This window comes from Acanthochromis polyacanthus, chromosome 6 (assembly GCF_021347895.1).
Source record: "Acanthochromis polyacanthus isolate Apoly-LR-REF ecotype Palm Island chromosome 6, KAUST_Apoly_ChrSc, whole genome shotgun sequence".
Lineage (NCBI taxonomy): Eukaryota > Metazoa > Chordata > Actinopteri > Pomacentridae > Acanthochromis > Acanthochromis polyacanthus.
Genome location: NC_067118.1, coordinates 35550312 through 35573916, shown reverse-complemented (window position 1 = coordinate 35573916; position 23605 = coordinate 35550312). Strand labels below are relative to the sequence as shown.

Sequence of the window (23605 nt, the reverse complement as noted above, 5' to 3'; positions counted from 1 at the left end):
CAGCTATCATCAAGCTCAGCAGAAGCCTGATAACGAGCCTGATCATTTGAATCAGGTGTGTTGGAAGAGGGAAACATCTAAAACATGCAGGATAGTGGCCCTCCAGGAACGGATCTTGACACCCCTGACCTAAACATTAGAAAATTGCCTCAGTGATGTGAAGTTCACACAGTTTGGCTGCTTGTTGACTTTGCTGTAAATTTCTCTGATAACGTGAAGGTCAGGCCTTGTGCAATTTGTAACATAGAGACTGCAACCAAACCCGGAAAGTAAAAAAATTTTAAAAAAGAATGATTCTTCCTTTTCACTTTTTGTACCTCCAGTTGTTTATAGAATGTCTCAACTATGAAAGATAAAACAGAGCTTTACAATGCAAGGAGATCCCGCCCAATCCTGGCCTCCTCCCCTTTCTCTCACTCTTATTGTGCTGCTCTGTCTTCAGAAATTCTTCTGTTCTCTAACACGCAAAAAAGTTTGCAGACGGGAGCAGCAACAACAGAAGCTCCTCCCTTCCAGCACATCTGGAATTTTGTCAGAGAGGAGAGGCACATACCAGCACTCAGGCTGACTAACGAGTCACTGGAACAATCAGAACTAAGTAACACAACTCAGGTTGGTAAGGGAATCTATCCTTCACTCACAGCCTAAAAGCGCATCTGGCTTGGGACTGGTGGTTTCCTGAAAACACCCCATCGCTGCTACTCTGATCTGGGAGTCAAACCTCATCACTGAAGTCATTACCGCTGACTGACAGCACCGCTACAAACTGCAGGTAAGTCATGTTAATGTATTACAGACTGTAATGGCTTCCTACTTTTGTATTTGCTTCTAAATGTGTCTAATTTCCTATTTCGCTGATGCATGACGGGATACCACGATGCCACACACACATAGCTCGAGTTAACAAATAGATATCAAAGTGAACAATTCAATTTCAACACAGCGCACAATTACAAGATAAACTACTGAACACAAACAGACATAACAACTCGCAGCCTAAATCACACAGATGTCACATGGAGTCACATTTAATTCATGAGCTGACTTCCTCATTTGCAGGAGTTTACACTCATTACCTCTCCTTCTCTCAGCTTTAATATAGCATTCTTGCATAACTGTCTCCCTGCTTGTCTAAACTTGCAAAGCCTTCACTATCATACACAAGAAATAATCTTCAAGAATGCTCTGCAAATAATTTAGCTCATACTCTATGTAAAAAAAGTCAAAGTATATTTCTTTTAAAAACAAATTTGAGCTAGTCTCTCGAGTGAAAATGATCACCTTCTTTCATCTCTCTCTGTATTTTCCTTTATTGTCTTTTCCATCTTGTCCTGTAAGATGACCTGTCATGACAAGCCCGAGCAGCTGTTTTCATTACAAATCTAAATATGCATTAACCAACCCGACAGAAGCCAGTCACTATATTCTGTCCTCACCTTATGCTTTAGTCCTGGACCTGCAAGCCGAAGTCCATTCGTATCTTGACCCTCAGCTCATGTCCAAGCATTTAACCTCTCTCATCTTCTGCTCCTTGCTCGTTGTCGTCCCTCAAATTGCTGTGAAAACACATAGGAAGTTATTTCAGACATCAGACTTGCACTCAAGTCTTATTTTCCTTGCTGGGCTGCTGGAAAGCTCTAAACTAGTATTTTTCCTCTACAAAAAACATTCCTGCCATTTCTGTTTGGACTGGCATTCAGCTTCATTTTAAGGGCTGCAAAATACACAAGCTGCACTTCTGTGCATGACAGAATATAGGAAATGCCAACTGGCGTGTTGGTTATTGTGACGATGGATAATCTGCAGCAGAACACCGATAATCAAGGCCTTTCACTTTCCCCTGCTTAACCACCGGTTCCCTAAAACTTACTCAGTTCAAATTTCTACTGATCTGTTTTTGGTTTGTGGCGATAGTTTCAGTTTGAAAATGTTTCACTGTGACGGACTCTGAACCCAGAGAAACAAGAGAGTTGAAAAAGCAAAGCCAGAGATCAGTCATGATCGAGCAAAAGTTTTTATTAACTAGCTGGCCCTGGTAGGAGCGCTTACTGTATATATGTGAAGGACAGGGTGCAGAAAAGTGAACATATAGGACTACTGGTGAATATGTTAAGCTTTTATTGTATCTGCAACACTAGCATGCATATAATGAATTTGTCACCTGGGAGGACATTCATTTACAGTCCAAATTACATCCCAGAAAGTATTTTGAGAATACGACATCATTTCATCTTTCCATTACTGTCTGGCCTTTGACTAAAGCCCCCAAAATAGCCTGAAACAGTTACAATGAAGGGCAGAGTGCAGCAGCAGCAGCCAGACACAAACCACTCCTCCTTCACTCTGTTTTATGATGTCATGTCATAAAAAGAGCTCATATTCACATTAACTACCCGTCTGCTACCAGCGGTCAGTCAGAAATATTTGATTTGGGGTGTTTCTCCGAGTGAGTCACAAGATCACAGATTTTATATTCTAACTTGCTTTAAAGAAAAACCCGACAGGATGCGTGATAGGAAACAGCCTAACACTTCACAGCTCCACCCACTGACCACGAGGAAAAAAAAGGAGCTGACCTTGGTACAGTTGTAGACATATTGCATGCCTAATAAAGACAACACAGAACTAGAGGAAGGGTTGTAGTCTGGGGGAGTGATGTAGGCCGAGACTGGCAGGCGAGAGGCGATGGTGTGAGCTGTGGGCAGGGAGGCTGGAAGGCTCACTCGGTCAGGAATGTGGAAGTGGATATGCGAGAAAGCACAGGGAGGGTCACACTGGATAGAAACAGGCAGGCTGCCAGGGTCTTTCACATCCCATCGACTTCAAAACTTCTCAGAAAGTCACACTTTCACATTACTTCCACACCGGCTGCGTCCAGTTTTAAAGAGAGAACAACTTTCATCCCTTAGCCTTCTCTTAAAGTGCTGCTTGGATTTTTCCAGTGCTGGGCTGCTGAGTCTTTGCAGAAACCACAGAGAACTGGCAGGAGTGAAATTACAGTTTCTGGGCTTGGACTGACAAAACCAGAGTCACAAGCAGCCAAATATGGATGTTTAAATGGGTTTCTTACAGCAAAACCTCTTGTATTTCTAGTCTTGATGGCTTTGTGAAGAAATTTAGTGTTCCAGTGATCCATCGCTTTTGTTTTTTTTCAAATTCAAGGCCTACTTCCTCACAACAGTTAAAAGCCTTCAAAGCAGTTACAGAAAATAACTCTCACTCTTTTCCAACATCTTATTCACTGTCAGTCCTTCATTTCTGAAATGCACAGAATCACTACCTCTGGGATGAGCATGTTTAGACTTAGACTCAGACTATTAAGACCTGGAAAAGTCCTACACATCAGACTAACCACAGTGTGTGTATGTCTCTGTTCATATTGTACTGCTGAAGGATGCCATTAGGAGGAGGAAACAAGTGTGGCCGCTGTTCGAAGACCGTTTACTTTGCAGAAGAGGTACTCTGTGATGGGCGGAGCTTCCACAAGTCCTGCTTCCTGTGCCGTGAGTTAGCCGTTTGCCGTTTCCTGAGATTGTCACCGTGGAAACCATTGAACTCTTGACTTGTGTCATTATGGTTTGATGTAATATTCTGTTCTTAAAGTAAAGCACACATGCATATTTTGGATAAAATAGCAAATTACAAGCAGAAAGTGTTGTTAGACATCTTGTGTCTACTTTCCTTGTAGATTCTGAGAGACATGACATTAGCTACAGACAGACTCTTAGCCAGCTTAATGTGAAGGCTTTGCACCGTTTAGACATTCTTTAAATTCCTGACGAAGGCATTATAGTTCTGGATGTTTTTGTCCACTCCCACAAAGTTCACTGACCTAGAACAAACTTTGTATCTTCTTAACTATTCGATTAAAATAAACTTGATTGCAAAACTCTCAAACTCTTTCTTCATCTCAGCTTGATAAGATGTAAGTTCATGAAGTTCTGAGTGCAGTTATTTGTGTTCCAGCATCATAATCAAACATTCCAGTGATGGAATTTAGATAACATGTTTCCTCAAAAGAACTGCTCCATAAAAGGCAACAGTCTGGAGCCTATCTACACTCAACAAAAATATAAACGCAACACTTTTGTTTTTGCTCCCATTTTTTATGAAATGAACTCAAAGATCTAAAACTTTTTCCACATACACAATATCACCATTTCTCTCAAATATTGTTCACAAATCTGTCTAAATCTGTGATAGTGAGCACTTCTCCTTTGCTGAGATAATCCATCCCACCTCACAGGTGTGCCATATCAAGATGCTGATTAGACACCATAATTAGTGCACAGGTGTGCCTTAGACTGCTCACAATAAAAGGACAGTTTTGTTTAATGGGGGGGTTTCCACTCCTCTTCAATGGCTGTGCGAAGTTGCTGGATATTGGCGGGAACTGGTACACGCTGTCGTACACGCCGATCCAGAGCATCCCAAACATGCTCAATGGGTGACATGTCCGGTGAGTATGCTGGCCATGCAAGAACTGGGACGTTTTCAGCTTCCAAGAATTGTGTACAGATCCTTGCAACATGGGGCCGTGCATTATCCTGCTGCAACATGAGGAGATGTTCTTGGATGTATGGCACAACAATGGGCCTCAGGATCTCGTCACGTTATCTCTGTGCATTCAAAATGCCATCAAAAAAATGCACCCGTGTTCTTCGTCCATAACAGACGCCTGCCCGTACCATAACCCCACCGCCACCATGGGCCACTCCATCCACAACATTGACATCAGAAAACCGCTCACCCACACGACGCCACACACGCTGTCTGCCATCTGCCCAGAACAGTGTAAACCGGGATTCATCCGTGAAGAGAACACCTCTCCAACGTGCCAGACACCATCCAATGTGAGCATTTGCCCACTCAAGTCGGTTACGACGACGAACTGGAGTCAGGTGGAGACCCCGATGAGAACGACGAGCATGCAGATGAGCTTCCCTGAGGCAGTTTCTGACAGTTTGTGCAGAAATTCTTTGGTTATACAAACCGATTGTTTCAGCAGCTGTCCGAGTGGCTGGTCTCAGACCATCTTGGACGTGAACATGCTGGATGTGGAGGTCCTGGGCTGGTGTGGTTACACGTGGTCTGCGGTTGTGAGGCTGGTTGGATGTACTGCCAAATTCTCTGAAACGCCTTTGGAGACGGCTTATGGTAGAGAAATGAACATTCAATACACCAGCAACAGCTCTGGTTGACATTCCTGCTGTCAGCATGCCAATAGCACGCTCCCTCAAATCTTGCCACATCTGTGGCATTGTGCTGTGATAAAACTGCACCTTTCGGAGTGTCCTTTTATTGTGGGCAGTCTAAGGCACACCTGTGCACTAATCATGGTGTCTAATCAGCATCTTGATATGGCACACCTGTGAGGTGGGATGGATTATCTCAGCAAAGGAGAAGTGCTCACTATCACAGATTTAGACAGATTTGTGAACAATATTTGAGAGAAATGGTGATATTGTGTATGTGGAAAAAGTTTTAGATCTTTGAGTTCATCTCATAAAAATGGGAGCAAAAACAAAAGTGTTGCGTTTACATTTTTGAGTGTAAATACATGAATGTTCTCAGCATGTACAAAGATATGCAAAACAATAATATGCGTGTGTGCATTTGAATGTGTCTGCCTGTGCAGTGGTGTGTACGAAGAACTTGGACAGCACAACTGTTGCTGTTCATATGGATGAGATCTACTGCAAGGCATGCTATGGCAAGAAATACGGGCCAAAAGGCTACGGTTATGGTCAGGGAGCTGGGACCCTCAGCATGGACAAAGGCGAGGCTCTGGGTATCACACATAAAGAGTGAGTAACACAGAAATACACATGCTTCATAATATATTTTAAGGCCCTTTTCCCCCTAATGTTTACAATCTTCCACCATCAGAGCTGCTCCTCACCGTCCAACTACCAACCCAAACCCATCTAAGCTAGCTCAGAAGTTTGGAGGATCAGATAGGTGTCCTCGCTGTGGCAAGGCTGTGTACGCTGCAGAGAAAGTGATTGGAGCTGGGAGTGTAAGACAAACCCATACATACACACATCTGTGTAAAAGTACTCCAGTTTTAAAACTGATTGGCTTTTTGTATTTACAGTCATGGCATAAGATCGGATGTTTCACTTGTGCCATATGTGGGAAGAGCCTTGAGTCAACCACACTAGCTGACAAGGATGGAGAAATCTACTGCAAAGGTAAAACTCTTTTGTCTTCACAAGAGCAAGTAAATACCATATACACTGATCGGCCACAACGCTATAACCTTCAACAGGTGATGTGAATAACATTGATCATATTGTTGCTCTGTGACGTTCTGCTGGAAAACCTTGGATTGTGGCATCCATATTGATGAGACTTGAACACCCAAACAAATGTTGTCCCAGATCAAGCACACTCCTTCATGCTAATGGCAATCCCAAATGTCACTGGCAGGAAAATGCACCCTACCACATCACAAAAACATCAATCAATCAGGAACATCTTGGGGAACATGACAGTCGCCTGAGATGTCGATTTGACCTCCAAACTTCCTAGATCCCATTCTGATAAAGCATCATCAGGATGCGGTGGAACAAGTTTGATTCACAGAGGCCCCACTGCACAACCCAGAGTACCCAAATGATCCACTGCCATGTCCTGGTGCCAGACCCCATAGGGCACCCTAAGAGGTCCTCTTATCTAGGCCCAATGGTTCAGGGCATTTCTGATGACATAAGGGAGACCAACACAACACTAGGCAGGTGGTCTTGATGTTATGCCAGATCGGTGTAGACCAAATATAGATCTACACAAATCTTGATAATGAACAAGCACCCAGAGTACATTTAACCTGGTTCCATATATGTCTGCTAAACTGCAGATACATCTGCCCTAATATTAATACTGTATATTTTATAAAGTAATTTTGTAGCTTACGTTGGACTGCTGTGCTACACTATAGATAACAAAGTTCTGCAGTTTAATGAGACATTTTCTTAATTAATCTAAATGATAAAACCAGGCAATGCAAGCCACGATCATCCATGTTGGCTCCTGCTCCATTTTACTGAAAGACAAAAAATAAGTGAGGCATCAAAAAGTACTAACTTCTGCTGTGTCACTTCTCAAAATGCAATTTTGCGCACCTCGAACTAAAGGGGAAAATGGCTGAGTGCAATAACAGGCAAAAGTACCTCCAGACTTAAATGGTCATTTTGGCAAGAGAAGGAATTGCAAGGTTTTATGTTTATTGGCCTGTGACTGGGTTAATGAGTTGTAATAAACACAAAAGTACAGCAGAGGGCCCACTGGCACACAAAAATATCCTCAAGTACCGAACACAAATTATCAGGGGAACAATATAACTAAAAGCTTGTGTAACTCTTAACTTTTAGTATATACTGAAGTGTCAACATACTGGCCTTTTAATTTAGTACAGCAAAGAAATGCATCATCTTAGTGGAATTCTCTGGCCTATAAAGAAGTCTTTCTGTCCCCTGAGCAATGATGAGAAAAGCTGCCTTTGTGATTTCTTGGTATTTTTTTTTTCTTAATTTAAAATAAGTCACTTAGCTTAAATTAAAATTGATAAAGCTTAGGAATTGCATTGTTTAATAATCAAATTGTCCATCTATTGATTTATTCTAATGTCAAAGTAAGAAGTAACTGTACAACTCACAGGTGTGTGTGTGTGTGTGTGTACATCAGTTTCTCTTCAGAGTAACTGTCATTGAAACAATAGTGATTCAAACATCATCTACAAAGTCAATCTAAGCTGGTTGATTAGATACTGAAAGTATGTTGGCAAAAAAAAACACTTTGCAAACATCTAAGAATCAGTCTATGGCTTCATTTTAGCAGATTCAAAATTTAAACAGTAAATTATTTAAGCATATGGTGCATAATTAAACTTCCAGGGCCACGATGGTCTCATCCAGTTCTCCTCTTCTTAAAAATGCACTGACTGAGACAACATTGATAAAAAAAATAGAGGCATTTCATTCATCAAATTAACTAAAATATCATGTTAATTCATTGGCTCTTTTCAACATTTTCACTCTTAGAAGACTGATTGCTTATTAACCTAAATCCCAGATTTTTTTTTTTTTTAAAGTGCTTTTCCTGTTTGGAATGGCATTGCTAAGAGTTGTTAGAAATCATCATTAGCACCATCCAATCAAGAGCAGTGTACTATCTAACAGGAAGCCACTATGACATCAAAAGTCACCAAAGAGACATAAAAGAGTAGTCTAGTTTATGTTTGCCAAGCTGGAGAAATCAATATTGTTATCATGTACTGTCAGTGAGTGTTCAGATTAGGAACAAAGTGCAGAAACCACAGACTGGGGCAAAACAAACCTTATATCAAAACTAACAAAGTTAACAAAATGAACTGGAGCAAACGGAAAGCAGCTTAATATTCAAGAATAAAATCCAAGTGAATATCAAAAGTAAGTGATCTAGAGAAAACAAAAACAAATCTAAATGCAAAAACACAAATCTGGTGAGAAAGCCAAAAACATCCAAAACACAAACCTGGTGAGCTCCAGGAGCACATGGATCAGATGGAAATCAAGCAGATGCAGGTGATAACCATAAAGACAGAGAGGCAGGTAACACAGGAACAAGACTATTTAAACCCTAGGTTCTGATTGGGGAGAGGAGGCTCCTGTGACTCAGGGGTCACAGGTGAAATTCGGCAGAAAATGACGGTAAATAGACAAAGAAAGGAAGTAAACACACGAGTAAAAGTGATTTCAAAATAAAACAGGAAGTCACTGAAAGGGGACGTGAAACAGACATTAATCAAAAGAGGGAGACATCACAGGAGATACAGAAGGAAAGCGGCCTCAGATGAATGAAAACAAAAACAAATCCAGGACCCATAAACCATGGCATATATTCATAGTTACTTATTTATCCTGTCAGTGTGTCTGTTTGTGTTGTGCTGCATATATTTAAACATTACCCCAGAGCAGGGGTCCCCAAACTTTTTCCTGTGAGGGCCACATAACTTTTCCCTTCTCTGGTGGGGGGCCGGGGTCAGTTTGTAACAGAAAAAGTGTGATGGTCGCAGGGGTGCCTAAACGTAAACACTGTTCTCCAGAAAGCCACACATAACCATATATTAATAACCCTTTCCGGGATCTTCACAGAAAAAAAGTCAGGAAATAACACTATTTGTGAAATAAATAATCCCCAAATAACCCTCTCTGGGTTCTTTACAGAAAAAATAAAGTCAGGAAATATATAATAACATTATTTATGAAAAAAATAATGACCAAATTACCCTCTCTGAGTTCTTCACAGGAAAAAAAGTCCATGGAACATTAATTTTCTGTTGTGCCGTGCACAATCTTAACAGGTAAAAGTTCAGCTTAGTTGTCAGAGCAGAATCTTGGACTTAAATGACACATATGAGCAGTGTCTCAAAGGTCTTGTGTTCCTTCCTTTTAATCCCAGGGTTTCCGCTACATTCACTCAGCAGCGGCAGCCCGCTGCTACTAAAATTCCAGCACCGCTCCTTTAATTATTTTTTTAATCGTTGCCAATACTCCATCGCCATATGGGGAGCCTGGCGCCTACAGAAAAAAATCCTAGAGGAAACACTGAATCCTTTTGTAGGTTCCAGTAGAATGTGTTCTATGTGTGTATTAGTCTCGATCGCGTGGCCAGACTGGAAAAAAAAAAAAAAATCATAATGCGTCTCTGGTGTTGTTCAGGGGGTCGGGCCAAATGTGGAGGCGGGCCGTATCCGGCCCACGGCCGTAGTTTGGGGACCACTGCCCCAGAGAAATTTAATAAAGTTCTGACCTGAATTGTGTGAATTGAATTAAAATGTTTCTTAAAATAATTCTATATTGCGAGAAGCAGTTTTAATCATGACATCAGTGTAGAACTAACAGCTATATTATTATTAGACAGCATTCATCAAATGCAGTGAACTACACAAGTTATACACTGGTGGATATATATATTCAGTAATAAATCCTCTCTATTGAAGACTTAGTTTGGGTAAAGCAACTCATGTTGATCTAGCTGTGTGTGAAACTCCAATTAGTCACCACCTATGAACAAGGCTAAGTTGTCCATCCATCCATTCTCTATACACCGCCCCATCCTCATTAGGGTCACGGGGGGCGCTGGAGCCTATCCCAGCTGACTCGGGTGAAGGCAGGGGACACCCTGGACAGGTCGCCAGTCTGTCGCAGGGCAAGGCTAAGTTGTGCACTAGCTAATTTTCATACATTAGCCCCATTTGTGACCTCTGCAGTTCATAGCCCAAGGTGCTTGGTGAATCAGTCACAAGGTATTTACTGTTCAAAACAGACAAGGACATAGAGTTATTTTTTAGTTTTCATGAAGTAAGGATTTGTATTTCCAGAGGCGCTCTTGTGATTCTCATGATGTTTTCGGCCTAACCAGAAGGATAAAACATCTGCTCAATGAGTGAAATTAAACATGTAAATTAAAAATTTATTGAAACGGCAAATAAAATTGGGATGGTCAAAGTCAGGCTAGTGTGAAGGATGTGATGCTGAACCTAAAGCACATGGAGTTTCACTGACACTATCTTTGTTTCCAACAGGCTGTTATGGCAAAAAGTTTGGTCCCAAGGGATGTGGGTATGGACAGGGAGCTGGGGCGCTGGCACACACCCAGTAGAGGCTTTCACTGGGTCTTCGATGACAAGTTTCCAGGTTACTGCACTGCTGTCTTCTTCCTGCACAGGACAGGTCGCTACAGGCTGCTACACCCGGCAGACACGCGCTTGAGAGAAAGCTGAATTTATATGAAGTGTACTGGCGAAAACAAAACACAAACACACTCCTTTAGGCCAAAGGGAGTTGCTGCAGTCAATCTGGATACATACACATCACAAAATAATAAAAGTATTACCTAATCTTTTAAAGCTGCATTGGCGATTTTCATCCACTTATTGTAAGGTGGCTTTGTTCTCTGCAAATACAGTCCCAGCATCACAAGTTACACAACTGTCTCTATAGCACAGTAAATGCTCATTGTTTTTTGTATGGCATGCTTTTCAAACAGCATGATTGTAGCCTAATAAAAAGTGGGGAAAAAATGGTTCCAGTGTCCTTTTATTTTCATTTTTATTAAATTACATAAGAACACATGAGAGAAACTCTGTGTACATGCATATAAGGAATCAGGAAGTGAAGTAGTTTAGTGGATGACCGTCTGCATTTAGGTTTCAAGAGATGACACATGTGCATTGCATCCATTCCTCTCATAACATTGCAGTGACACACAACACACTGCTGGGAATAAATGAGATAAGTGCTGCATCCTGTCAAATTGGGGCAACTACAGCGTCGCTCAGCCCACAAAACTCAAATGTCAGGAGGTGAAGAAGGAATTTAAATGCCGTAATTAAACTCATAAGAGGTTTGACATAGTGAAGTGAATGCTCAGAGGAATCAGTAAGCCTTCGAAGTTGGTATGGAAATTAACATTTTTTCTAATTGGCGAGACTGCCAATCATATTTCAGTGAATGTTGTTCACATGTATCATGAGGAACACTTGGACCTATACCTTCCTTCTAAATATTACAAATAGTAGTTGTCAAAAAGCAATGCTCAGTAATTATTGCCATCCTGCTATGTGTTCAGCAAAAGCAGTTTCTCCTGGCTCTTTGTTTGCCCTCTCACGCACTCACACATTACAATATTTGACCTCTTTATACAACTTCCAGCCTCCCACTCACATTCCAGCTCTCACAGAGACAAGAAACATGTCCTAAATAGTTGTTGTGGAATTTAAAAGGACTGCTACACATGATTTAATCAAGCTTTTTCTTTAGTTTCTTCATACTTCAACTTTGCTACTGAGGCAGTTTTTTCATAACAGGTGCAATACAAGCCTAACTGGGAGGTGGTTAACATACCTCAACCTACTGTAGGCTACCTGTGTTCCAAAGTGCTGTAAAACCAACTGTCTGCGTGCACACACACCACACACACACACACACACACACACACACACACACACACACACACACACACACACACACACACACACACACACACACACACACACAGGGAATTTGAAAACAGCCTAAATCTCCTCCTGCCGTCACTGATAGGAGGCGTGGTGCAGCTGCTTGAAGGGGAAAAGGTCTTCGGAGGAGCCGGGCATGTTCAAACATATCCAGGCAGACCAACCCTCCAACTTCCACGGCGCGTCATTGCGCACGGGTTGGATTTGTTCTCAGACCCTGTGGTAGCTTCTGTGTGGGCTGTTATCACTAATGCCAAAGCTCAAACCGATATGTTTCCCTGAGGGATACAGCACAAGTCGATATTTAATGGATTCATCTTGAGACGCAAGAAGTTGTTCGAGTTGCGCTTCTTTCCGAACACTTTCGTGACCATGTCCTTCCCGGCCAAAGTGATGCGAGACGGGCTGCTGGAGAAGCGCGGCAGCGGGCTGCTCCAGCTGTGGAAGAAGAAACGCTGCGTCCTCACCGAGGAAGGCTTGCGTTTGCACAACTGCAAAGGCGGCGGTGATGCTTCTCGTTCGGCGTGGAGCTCCAAAGCCAAGGAGCTGCTCTTCGAACGAATGGCCACGGTGGACTGCGTGGAGTACAAGCGAGGACTGGTGTACTTCACCGTGGTCATGGCTACGGGGAAGGAGATCGACTTTCGCTGTCCGCAGGACGGCACAGCTTGGAACGCCGAGATCGCTTTGGCACTGGTGCGCTACAAGAACCTGCAGGCTGTGAAGAGCGGCAGGAAAAGGCACCTGTCCAGTGCGCACCTGGGTAGCACTGGCGAGGATGAGGAGCTCTGACTTGGTGAAGGTAAGTCTTCCTTTGGTTCAAGTGAATCTTACATTAAAACGTTAATTGTTTGTTTGGGAAGAGTCCTTCTATCTGTTTACTCTTTTGGGCTGAAATGTCCTTTATTGTTTTGGGTTTAGGTGGCAAACTTTAAACTGTGAATCCGAGCACATTTTCACCCAAACACACATTTTTTCCTTGCCAGAAGTTCCCTATCCAAACTGTGAAGCACCTGACTTAACACTTAATGCCACTTCTGTGGTTTAAAGGGTGCTAATGGAACAAGTAATTGCAGTGATTGGCTGGAATGTAAACATCCACACTCTTGGGGATGAGGTGACAGAAACACTCCAGCCTCAAGCTCAGCTCCTGCTGAAGGTTATTTACAAGTATCACCTTGGTGTTTAGATGTTCCACTGATCCAGAGTCACCCCAGTGTTCCCTCACTATGGCCATCTGCCTTCACTGCACCTCAGCCTGCTTCCAACACAAACCACTCTCACTGGAGGACATAATTACGATGCAATGTGAGCCTCCAAAATAACATCTGCCTGCCTCTCCCTCACCAGACAGTCAAGTATTTTTAACCACACACACACACACACACACACACACACACACACACACACACACACACACACACACACACACACACACACAGAAAGAGAAACTCTTATGTGTTTAGTTGACATGGATACAGATGGACTTTTGGAGGAGAGAGAGAGCTAAATGCCTCCCAAGCATCTTTTCAGCATTTAGGCCGCAGTCAGTGAAATCTTGACATGACAACAGAGTTTATTTACAGAAACTGGTCACTGAAATCTCAAATGTTCATGAACTGAGAGTCTGAACTATGAGCTCACAGTCCAGGAATCCACAGCGTTGCTTCCTTGAGAGAGCTGCAGAAGTCAAGTGCCCAAATTAACTGAGTAGCTGTGGTAACAGCGTAATATGACTCACTATAAATGCACTTACACTATCAGCTGCCCCAGCATTAAGTCTATAAATTAACTAATGAATTTAAAAATTATTCCTTTTTTTACCCAGCCTTTCTTCTTCCTGGGAGCCAACCAATCAGAGGGGAGAAGGGTAGAGATCCACGGCCCTCATTCTGTGGTGCAAAGCATCTGTTGATATGGATCAAAAGACTGCGAAGAAGTGTAAAAGATGCTCTTCTTTTTTTCCGTCATGAACTTATCTATGCTTTCATACAACGTATATACACCTGGGGTACTGGAACAGTGAATAATGTTTTTTTTCTGTCCTGACCTTGTTGCTTGAAGTCAATATGGAGACTCCTATGCTATGCATTTTGGAGCTGGGACACCTCTGTGCCTTCATGTTTCAAAAATGTCTATATTTTTGGCTGCCATTTTTCAATGTTTTTGATGCTGCTGAAACAGGAGTCACTTTTGATATAATTGCTTTGAAAACGTTTGCTACGAACTGAAAAGATCGGCACGGTTTTCTAACAGTTTAACATGAAGAATAAGTGTGTAGTGTTGTTGTATTCTATATATTTGTTGAAACCGTGTACAGTATTACAGTTGTAAAAAGAAGAATACATTTTTGTAATTCTTATGTTTGCCTTGAGTTTGTATTTCTGAAACAATGCTACTGTTCTCCTGCAACGTCTCTTAGTACTAAACAGTCAGCTGTGATTTAGACCATTAATTTAAGCTCATCTGTTTCTGGTTGTGTTGTAATCTTGCTGTTCTAGCCTCTGGAAAATACACACACCCCAGTTAAACACACACATTGTGGCATTAGCTTTCCTGCTATTGCGTGTACGCTGAAGTCAGGACACCTTTTGTTCTGAACAGTGTGGAGGACTAATGAGAAGCACCGTGAGCCTGAGGCATGTGCACACAAACATCCACCCACACAGCATGTGTGCACACCCAACATCAAATTCAGCGAGGCCGAAGCATCAGCAGACTCACATTAGCGAGACATTGTTCATTTAAGCGTGCGTCTCCGTGCGTAACGAATATAGCAGTCTTTGTGGCTGTGTGGCTTCAGGAATAAAGGGCCGGTTGTGTTACGGCTTCTCCTGTTACTGTGGAAAACCCCAATCCTGGCCACACCAGATGACTCAGCAAGGGACCAGGAGCAGAGACACACAGTAATGGATCATTGTGCTTAATTTCTATGTGTGTGAGAAGCAGGTTTAGACACACAAGACACCAAGTATGTAGGAAAGCTGTGGAGAGGTGTGAATGTGTGCAGTTATATGCAATGCATCTTCATGTGTACTAACACCATTTGGTGGAATGTCCAGGGAGATACACACGCACACACACACACACACACACACACACACACACACACACACACACACTGGTCTGTAAATTCAGAAAGTAAATGAGTCTGTCATACTTGGATTTACACGGTTTTTGTCAAGTTGACAATGATGCTGCTGCACATTCAATTCAATTCAAAGAACTTTATTTTTTTATAGGAACTTCATTTGTGCCAGAGCATCTGTGTATAAGTTGTACATGCAAAAAAATAGTATACATAATAAACACAAGCAGCATACTATACACACATGACATCCAACATACCAGAGACAGTAGATAAGAAGACTGATAAAAATATAAAAACAAACAAACAAAAACAACTTACATGTTATCCTTACAAAAAGTGAAATGCTAAATATATAAATAATTATATATTTAGCATTATATATAAAAAGATTTTAAACGGTGGCAACAAAATAGATAAAAAGGCTCAATCATTCGTAAGTCTGATGGATGTAGGCACGAAACTTGACATGGCTCTCCTGGTCTTAAAAATGAGTGACCTGTATCTCAGACCTGAGGGCAGCCAACTGTAGTGTCTGTACAGTGTGTGAGTGGTGTCGGATGCTATCTGTGTTCCCACATAGGGAAATCATTTGATTGATTTATCAGTGCTTGTAGAAAGGAAGAAAAAGCATGTAACAAGCATTCAAGATTACTTTTAAAGATTGTCTTGGAGGCCTCACTCTTCCTCTCAGGTTTCACCAAATGAAGCTGCTGTTTGAGCCTTAAACCACTAGGGGTCTGTCTCTGACCTGTTTAGTGGAGAAAATTTCTACATTCACTTCAGTTTTTTGAGTCTTAACGAAGTGTACATTTATAATTGTCTTTTTTATGATCAAATATGTAACCTAATTTTGTCTAATATCTAAAATTTCTGTGCATACGGATTGTACTTTCCTCAGTCCATTGTCGCTTACTGCATACCACTGCAATACACTCATAACAGCCCTGAACATCACTTTGGCGTTTCAGGTGCAGTTTAACAACTTATCATTCAAAATCAGCATACAAGCATGGCTGAAATTATCAATAAGGGGTGCACTGAGAAAGAACTTTCTGCCAGGGTCCCTCTAGTGGTCATTTCATAAAATGTCACTTGATCAATGAACAAGTGCCAAGCCAGGGCCAAAGTCAATGAGTACAAACTGCAGTGGCTGTTACCTACTGTCCACCACCATGATATTGTCCAATTTGATGACATCATGGACAAGTTCCAGGGTCTTGAGGTGGCTGAGTGCTGTGGCCACCTGAAGTCACACCAATTTATTCTTTTGAGATCACAACTACGTATTAGTATTGGTGCTCTTCTAAATACGACACATGCTTTAAAGATGATACTACTGATAATAATGAATGCGATGAATATCTCATGGAGAACTGGACGAATGTCTCTAGTGTCTCTTTATCTCAATTAGCCACACAGACTGAGATCCACAGTCTCAAATTTGAGGCAAATGAATCGGTAATGGCAAAAGGAATCATACATCATATGACATTTTTCTGGATTCATGTTCTATAGCTCTTTGAGGATTTTGGAGGAGATAAAAGGTAGGTTTGGACTGTTTACTGTCACCTAAAAGACAAATTGCATGCCAATAACTTAGCAAGGTTTCAGGTTCAAATAAGTTCTATTTTCACAAATGCGTATTCCAGATTCAGATTCCATCCATTCTCTATACACTGCTTTATCCTCACTAGGGTCGCGGGGGGTGCTGGAGCCTCTCTCAGCTGACTCGGGCGAAGGCAGGGGACACCTTGGACAGGTCGCCAGTCCGTCGCAGGGCCACATGTACAGACAGACAATCACACTCACATTCACACCTACGGGCAATTTAGAGTAACCAATTAACCTCAGCATATTTTTGGACTGTGGGAGGAAGCCAGAGTACCCGGAAAAAACCCACGCATGCACAGGGAGAACATGCAAACTCCATGCAGAAAGATCCCAGGCCCAGGCTGGGATTTGAACCAGGGATCTTGTTGCTGCAAGGCAATAGTGCTAACCACTATGTCACTGTGCAGCCCAGATTCAGATTCCAGTTTTTGAAAATCTTGATGACCTCTCCATTTTTTTCTAATTTGTCTGCATTTATTCTCATTGTTTAACTCCACAAAAGGGGTGTAAACATTTTATGAGATTGATGCATGGTTTAGTCTTGCAGTCAAATATTTTAATATTTAGTGCTTGGTTGCCTTTCCAAAACCACTCTGCACTGCATAGTGGGAGGCTATCAGGGATCTGACATGGACAGGTATGTTGTCTACAGAGGACAAAGAGACTAGAGAGGAAGAGATGGACACAACATGTTATCACAACAAGCATTTAGATCTGATGCCACAAACACTGGTGTTCAAAGAAAGTACAACACCCCCTCAATATTGTAATTGTTCAAATGACCTTTGGGCTACATAATCACACTATGCAAGAGATACAGTTTTATACGTATTTGTGATGTTTGCTGTAATTATATCATTGAAATCAAATTTCAAATTTGTGTTATCACGCTATGTTTTCCATTGCACTTGTAATTAAAGTACTATTATTTCCCATCCCATTTTTTTTATAGTTTCAGTTCCCTTGCCAGGCAATTTTTGATTTGTGTAACTATTTAAGCTCCTGCCTAAAGTTCATCGTTTGGGTTGCTGTCATCCTCCTGTGAGGCCAAAGCTAAAGCTCTAAGTGCTGGTTCACAATGGACAGAGTGAGATTACTCAGTAAGAGAGATGAGGATAACTAATAATAGCCTAAAAGAGGGCGCGAGACAATGGGCGGTGCCGTTAAATAGAGGGACACCAAATCGTTGGGCTCATCGCCGATCTGTCCATCCTGAGTCTGCCGCGGTCGCACCTCTGTCACCTGCCTCTGACACCGGTAAGGTCTTTTCATGGGGGGATTCTAAAGATGTTCAGGTGTAGTGTTATGTTAGGGATGTGTCTTCTTTAGGTGCACATAAGGTTCACAAACCGGTCTGAATATGTAAATTTACCAGGTGAAGTCATTCATTTGTTGAGAATTTGTTGCAACTCAGTATTCAGATATTTCGAGATCTGATATCTGTGCAATGGCAATATGATTCCTGGGTGGATAAAGTGGTGTTGGTTTCAGTACCTGATGGGATCACTGATTGTATTATGTCAAATCAGTGGATAGAGACATTAGTAGAGACATAGCGAACTATAAAATGTTTTAAAATGGTTTTGTTTGCAGGATAGTTTCATCTGTGGCGTTGTTGCTGTATGTAAACCACAACCAGCCCCAGCCAGAACACTCTGCAGGATGAAATAATATACACTTGTGGGCTTTAACTCTGTAGCCAAAACAGCCCTGTTCAATTCTAAGCCTGATGTGAACTGTCCAAAACTCTTTGCGTTGTTTTTTTTTCTGCATTGCCAAGTTGGCTGCACCACAGAGGTTCATAAGCATTCATGAGTTACCAGCAGTAAACCCCTGATCCAGGCTGGGCACCCCAGACTACAGTCAGCCTCCACAGCTGTTTATCAGATGTCTAGTGGTCTATTTGGGGAGACAGGCCACTCTAAATTCCTCTCCTAGAGATAATCCTGAGGAGAAAGATGAGGATGAGGGACAGAGGAGATGGATGAGGGATGGCTATCAGACTGGAATTTTTCTAATCCGCTGGAGCAGCTTGTAACCCCGTCATGCTAGGAGGTCTTATGTGGTGTCATTCTCAGCTTAAATCAAGTAGTAAAATGGAAGATGGAAAAAAAGAGACAGGGTGACATGATGTGAGGCAGATGAGGGGGGGAGTGTTGTAAATTTGACAAAAGGCTGAAGGGCACCAGACCGAGGGAGAGAAGATCAGATGATTGCAAGAGTGAAAACAATACGTGGAAGAGGTGACAAAACAAATTAAGCAAAAACATAGTTCCCCTTCATGCCCTGTTGAATGGTTGACTGCTCAAGCAAAACTCAAAACTGTAAGGCTTGAGAATTATTTTTGAAAAACTGAGACACTGATTCCTGAGGAGTGCTGCTGTTGCTGTGTCCTCATTTTTCAATATTTTACTTTCCACCATAATATTTGGATGGATACAAATCAGCAACAGAGACCTCAAAGCCTCTGTAACCTCAATAAGAGACTTGGGGCTGAATTTAAGGTTGTTTAAATCAGTGTCTCACACTTTTTTTGTCATATACAGTGTAGGCATAATCCCACATGTGAACTCAAATACTCCTTCTGTGGCATTTTCAAATGTTTTTCTGTATTTTGGATTAAAACGTACTTCATATGTATTGCATTTTGGTTTCTCCATCATTACGTTTAGCTAAGTAGTTCAACTTTTATCCATGACTTTAAACTACCCATTTCAACCATCTATGAACCAGTGTTAATGCAGAAGAACAATGGAGCCATTTGTCTTGTGAGTCATGACATATTCAGCCTCCACTACAAAGTATGACAGTTAAGTGACGGTAGAGAGTTAACCGGCGTTAAGTGTAAAAATCAGCACCTAGCTTCTGGTATAATTGACCCACTCACAGTTTACATACATTAAGAGCAGCTCCACATTCTGAGAGAGCGACAAAGAGAAAGTGCAGAAAGATGATCTGGCCCCCAGAGGCTGATAAACAAACACTGACAACTGTTCGGCGTGTGTTTCTAATCTCTCCTGTCTCTCCTCCAGTGATATCTCATCAGCAGGATGCCTGAGCATGTGTGAGTGATCAGGCTTTGTGATCTTTTTATAGACCATTTACTCATTCACAGACGCAGACACAAAAACACAGCAAGCATTTAATGAGCTTCGGCTTTTCCTTTTGTTTAAAATATGTCAATGTTTCTTTTACAGGCAAGAGGTAAGTCCATTTGACCTATTATTGTTACTGTAAAGAAAGTGTTCAGATTAAGAGAGATGACTAATTAGCACCTGTATTGATCATTTCCTGAATTATCTTGTCCAAACAGAGAAAACCAAAAATCTCAGCCTCAAGGAAGCTGATGCTCAAGGTAAGAGATCATGGATGTAATTCTTCTGCCAAACTATAGTGCAATGCATGTGTTCTGCCACAGGGGGGCAGAAGAGATGGAGAAATAACTTTGAAGATCTGCATACACTGCAGAGGCTCACCTTTTATAAGAGGAAGCACGCGTAATCTTGATGTGATCTGATAAAATCTAAAAACATCCTTTAAGACCACATGATATTCATATGCAGAGTCTCATGGTGGCAAAGGCCAAAGAGGAACTGGAGCAGGAGATCCTAGTCAAAGAGGAGGAGAAACACAGGTACCTGGCAGAGAGAGCTCCTCCTCTGAACACCAGCGGCCTGAGCCTTGGACAGCTACAGGTAAGTCGTCCTCAAATCCCCTGAATTCCCCCATTCTTCTCAATCATTCAACACCACAAAAAAAAAAAAAAAAAAAAAAACATCTCTCATTTTACAGCTGCAGACAGTTATCATCCATTCAGGCTGAAGACACTTCCTCCCTCCAAATCTGAATCCTTTCACAAACTTTAACCTAAAGTATCCAGGGAACCGTATCAAATTCACATCAAGATTATGTTCTAAAAGCTGAACATTCTGGAAATGATGTCTCTCATAACATTTTAAGTTTTGACATTTTTCTTCGCATTTATGTACATATAGGATCTGTGCAGAGAGCTTCATGCCAAGATAGACGTGGTTGATGAGGAGCGATATGACATTGAAGCCAAAGTCATGCTCAATACACGAGAGGTAGGAGAACTTTATTTTTCCCAGCTTATTTTCTTTTGCTATAAGCAGAAAATGAATTCTCAACATACACTACCACTCAAACATTTGGACGCACCTTCTCATTCAATGGTTTTTATCTAATTATCTTGCACATTGTAGATTAATACTGAAGACATCAAAACTATAAAAGAATGCATATGGAGTTATGTTGTGAATGAAAAAGTGTTTATCGTCAGTATTAATATTCAATGTACAAAATAATGCAAATTTTTAAAAAAGCATTGAATGAGAAGGTGTGTCCAAACTTTTGACTGATAGTGTATCAATATGAAACCCCATAGACAGCACATGGGAATACATGAGAAGCTCCTGCTGCACTAATACCTTTCAATTCTCTCTCCCCTGGACCAGATTAAAGACCTGAACATCAAGGTTTTGGACCTCAGGGGGAAATTCAAGAGGCCTAATCTGCGGCGTGTTCGGGTGTCAGCTGATGCCATCCTTCGCTCGCTGCTGGGCTCCAAGCACAAAGTCTCCATGGACCTCCGAGCCAATCTCAAGTCTGTCAAGAAAGAGGACACTGAGAAGGTGTGCGCAGACAGAAAAGACACTCACGCATTCACACACAGAACACAGCCAAACCAGCGCAAGCAAGATGGGAGTCCTCCTCAGGGCGCAGGCGTGCATGTAGCTGCTGTTAAGTTTCAGTTACACGCATGATGTCAGCGTTTAAAATGCCACGGAACACCTGAAAACTGCATTTATGTGTGTGTGTGAAAGGCGTGTTTGAGATATCGAGTAATTTGCCAATGCAGGGTGGTGACCGTGTCTGTGTGAGAGCAGGATGGGTACACAACACAATGATCCCATTGTACGCAGAAGAGACGCTTTTGTGGCCGGCTCTGCTCACTGTTTCATGTTTGTGTGCCCATGTGCAGATTAGCTGGTTCTGTTGTGTTTGCTTGCATGGATGTGTGCATCTCCAACCGTATTATCTGAGGTAAACCGGTTTTGCTAGAACAGTTTTACAGTATTCCCCCAGGGGATTCCCATTGGATGGCGCAGGCCTCAAAGGCTCAGACAAAACAGCAAAAAAACATCCCTGAACCTGTTCTACTTTGCAGCCTACTTGAAAACTGCTCTTTCATCTGCCACAGCATTCAACTGTCTACTTTTTTTGTCTGCAGAAGAGGCCAGTGGAGGACAGTGACTGGAGGAAGAACGTGGAGGCCATGTCAGGGATGGAGGGAAGGAAGAAGATGTTTGATGCTGCTAAAGGTTCAGCCCAGTGAAGGCAGAGGGGCGGCTGGTGTCATATGTACAAACAGCACTCCTCTACATCTCCTCTTCAACGTCTTTTGCAGCTTCAGTGTTTTTGTTTGGTGCCGTCCTTCTTAGGCATGCTCCTGCCATAGAGGTGAGAAGACTCTCCTGAAGGGTTTTCTGCTTATTTGATTGCTTTACTCTGAATTATTTGTATTGTTCTCATAGCTGCTGTTGCAGACATTTAGACTTAAACTTGTACAGAATTTGTACAGTAATGTCACAATGCCCAAAAATCGAATGTGGATATTACTGTATGTTAACCATCAGGATGTGATAGGAAATGACTTGGCAAAAATTCAACTGCTTATTTTATACTCTTGCTTGGGGATGAACTGTAAGTACGTGTTGTGGATTTGCGACCTGACACAAAATGTTGTACACTTTATCAGCTGGATTTACATATGAACTGACACAATAATAAAGAATATATACATTGTGCTACTTGTGATATTTTTTGTCTTCAGTTTGTGCTCAGTGAACATTTACTGCATTCCGTAATGACTTCTTCACATTTTAACATGTTTAAAATGCTCTGTTTGAAACTATAATTTGCATTTTTCCACAAAAGAAAGTTAAAGCAAACAGTTGAAATTGTAAATTAACTCTTTAATAGACCATTGCTGTAGGACAATCTTGACCCTATGAATATGCAAATATTTTTTGCGTCCAATTAAGCTGCAAAACTAAAAATTCACCCTACTTCACTGAAAAGTCCATTTTCATTTTATTTGCATAACCTCTTAAAATAAAACTTAAAAGTGATCACGGAGACAGTTTGGCCCTCTAGCAGATAAAAGTGAAAATAGACTTGTAGTGTTTAACTTTAAATGTACATCAAGCTGTGTGAAGGTAACAGCCAAGTGAAATTACGATAAGAAAAGCACATTTTTGAGTGGCAGCACACTTTTAAAAAAAAAATCTGATAATCTTAATAAAGGGCTGGTCTCTGAGTTACAGCTGCCTTCCCTTTCTCTGTACTACAAGCTTCATGTCGTAGATATGAGATAAAACAAACACAGATGATACATTTTTGTAGCTTGGATAGCACAAATAGATTATTGTGGCAAAAGCAGCAACCACTGTTAAAAATAAATTTGTCTTTTCCACTTTGGGGTTGAAGTGCATTTTGTTGATTCACAACTGTAAAAGTCGCTCACAGAAATCACGCTCAGTCTCATGTGTTTTCCACTAGAGACTGAAATATCCCAACAAGTACTGTACTGACTGATGTAAGTCTAAGATGCAAACTTTGGTGACCCTCAAATAATGTGGCTTACATTAACTGGCTTTAATTAAAACTACTTGACAATGTAATGAAACAATTCAGTAGACATTGGATGGATTTTTCTGAAATTTAAGAATTGTTCTTCGCAGAATGAATAAAAAAAATTAAACTTGCACCATTATCATCATTGTAGGTCTTTGGTTTCTGACAAAATCCTTGCAAATGTGATGCCAAACCCATCGGCCTCAGCTGTATATTGTATTTAATGGTAAACATGTTAAAACACT

At 41.5% G+C, this 23605-nt stretch overlaps 3 protein-coding genes across 3 annotated transcripts; all 3 read left to right on the top strand.

Annotated features, from left to right (window-relative positions):
* Positions 1-434: 434 nt before the first annotated feature.
* On the top strand, positions 435-11068 carry csrp1a (cysteine and glycine-rich protein 1a). Its single transcript, XM_022191778.2, has 6 exons — positions 435-772; positions 3394-3503; positions 5639-5807; positions 5890-6019; positions 6098-6194; positions 10568-11068. The coding sequence occupies exons 2-6, from the start codon at positions 3395-3397 to the stop codon at positions 10642-10644; spliced, it is 582 nt and encodes a 193-aa protein (XP_022047470.1). The 5' UTR covers positions 435-772; position 3394; the 3' UTR covers positions 10645-11068.
* Positions 11069-12065: 997 nt separating this feature from the next.
* phlda3 (pleckstrin homology-like domain, family A, member 3) lies at positions 12066-14536 on the top strand. Its single transcript, XM_022191779.2, has 2 exons — positions 12066-12803; positions 13830-14536. The coding sequence occupies exon 1, from the start codon at positions 12374-12376 to the stop codon at positions 12791-12793; it is 420 nt and encodes a 139-aa protein (XP_022047471.2). The 5' UTR covers positions 12066-12373; the 3' UTR covers positions 12794-12803; positions 13830-14536.
* Positions 14537-20004: 5468 nt separating this feature from the next.
* Positions 20005-22529, top strand: tnni1a (troponin I type 1a (skeletal, slow); the record flags this gene model as incomplete). The annotated part of the gene is made up of 5 exons (XM_022191780.2): positions 20005-20058; positions 20267-20398; positions 20699-20788; positions 21179-21355; positions 21955-22529. Coding segments are annotated over 5 exons (558 nt in total), but the record flags the coding sequence as incomplete, so codon positions are not given.
* Positions 22530-23605: the final 1076 nt, after the last annotated feature.